This window comes from Sinocyclocheilus rhinocerous, unplaced genomic scaffold (genome assembly GCF_001515625.1).
Source record: "Sinocyclocheilus rhinocerous isolate Xijiao unplaced genomic scaffold, SAMN03320098_v1.1 scaffold8381, whole genome shotgun sequence".
Lineage (NCBI taxonomy): Eukaryota > Metazoa > Chordata > Actinopteri > Cypriniformes > Cyprinidae > Sinocyclocheilus > Sinocyclocheilus rhinocerous.
Window position 1 is genome coordinate 1 of NW_015668051.1, and position 1,290 is coordinate 1,290.

The 1,290-nt window shown below is 41.2% G+C and overlaps 1 protein-coding gene across 1 annotated transcript; it reads right to left on the reverse strand.

Moving 5' to 3' along the window:
* Nucleotides 1-90: 90 nt before the first annotated feature.
* LOC107733995 (sprT-like domain-containing protein Spartan) lies at nucleotides 91-1,243 on the reverse strand (the record flags this gene model as incomplete). Its single annotated transcript, XM_016545854.1, has 2 exons — nucleotides 294-1,243; nucleotides 91-190 (listed from the first exon to the last, which is right to left on the reverse strand). Coding segments are annotated over exons 1-2 (408 nt in total), but the record flags the coding sequence as incomplete, so codon positions are not given.
* Between the last annotated feature and the right edge of the window lie 47 nt (nucleotides 1,244-1,290).

Genomic DNA, 1,290 nt, shown 5'->3' on the forward strand with positions numbered 1-1,290 from the left:
ACTAAAATATTTATATGGTTAAGGAATTAAATGGGGATGGTTTTGATTCTATTTTGACTTCAAAAGTGAAAAATGTAATGTTTAACCGACCTGTACAAGATCTTTGCGCGGTCTGAGCTTCAGGAGTGGTTCACTGAGTCGAACAGAACACAAGCCTCCTCTTCCCTCATAAGAGCAAACACCAGCACATCTGAGGGAGTCAAACATTACACCATTAGGTCAAAGTCTTCTGTCTCTGTCTCTCTCTCTCTATCTATCACACGTTCTGTTGAGCATAGACGAGTGAAGCTTACAGTGTCATCCGGGGACTCCACTTGACCTCCACACCGCTGAGTTTCCCCCAGAAGAACTTGTCATTGAACTGCAGGAACATGGCTCTCACGTCCGGATTGGGGTCCAGCATCTCCCACGACTCGTCCACGACAGACAGCGGTCTCTCTGGTCTGGGCTGAGAGTAGGAAATCACGTCCCTCAGACCAGACGAGTCAATTTTACGCTTTTTGCTGGACGGATAGTCTTCATCAGTCCATCCAGCTTTCGCGGTCTCTTGATCAAACTGCTCTTGTAAACGAAGAGCGAGTAAAAAGTCTTCATCCTCCATCTTCAGTCTGCTTTAGGACGAACAGATCAACTGGATGACACCTTCAACCAGAACAAGAACTCCTCATAAATCCATTAATCGCGACCAACGAAACTCTCGCCTAATAGATTAAAGGGTTTAATCGCGGGTTTTCGTGACTGTGACGATAAAGATTAACGTCTCAAATTTTTTTGAAAGAAACCTATTTCCACCAGAGACCTATGAAAAAACTATTGTTGGCCAATCGTAAAGCCGCACAGTGTTGGGAATGCTGGGAAATGTATTTCTAAGCCTAGTTGTTTATAATGTTACGTTATATGCATGAACAGCGCAACACTGGGGACTTGTGGATGTTACAATATGCAAAACAGATAAAAATAGCGCTACAAAAATAACAGCCCGTGGAATGCGAGAAGGAGACGTAAAATGTTGACCAATCAAAGTAGTTGCACGGAGTTGCTAGATCCACAAACAACAACAACAACAAATCGTATAATTATTTGTTGTTTGTCATTTTATTCGTCATTTGTTAATTATTTGTCATTTGATGATTAATTATTCATTCATTATTGGAACGAATATCGGATACTAACCAACATGGTGAAAAATATTTCCTTTGAGTAATTCATACATTTTACTCTCAACACTTCCTAACAATGAGGTGGCGCTTAGTTTGGTCTTGCTGTGTTTTTACTCAAATGGGTATAATG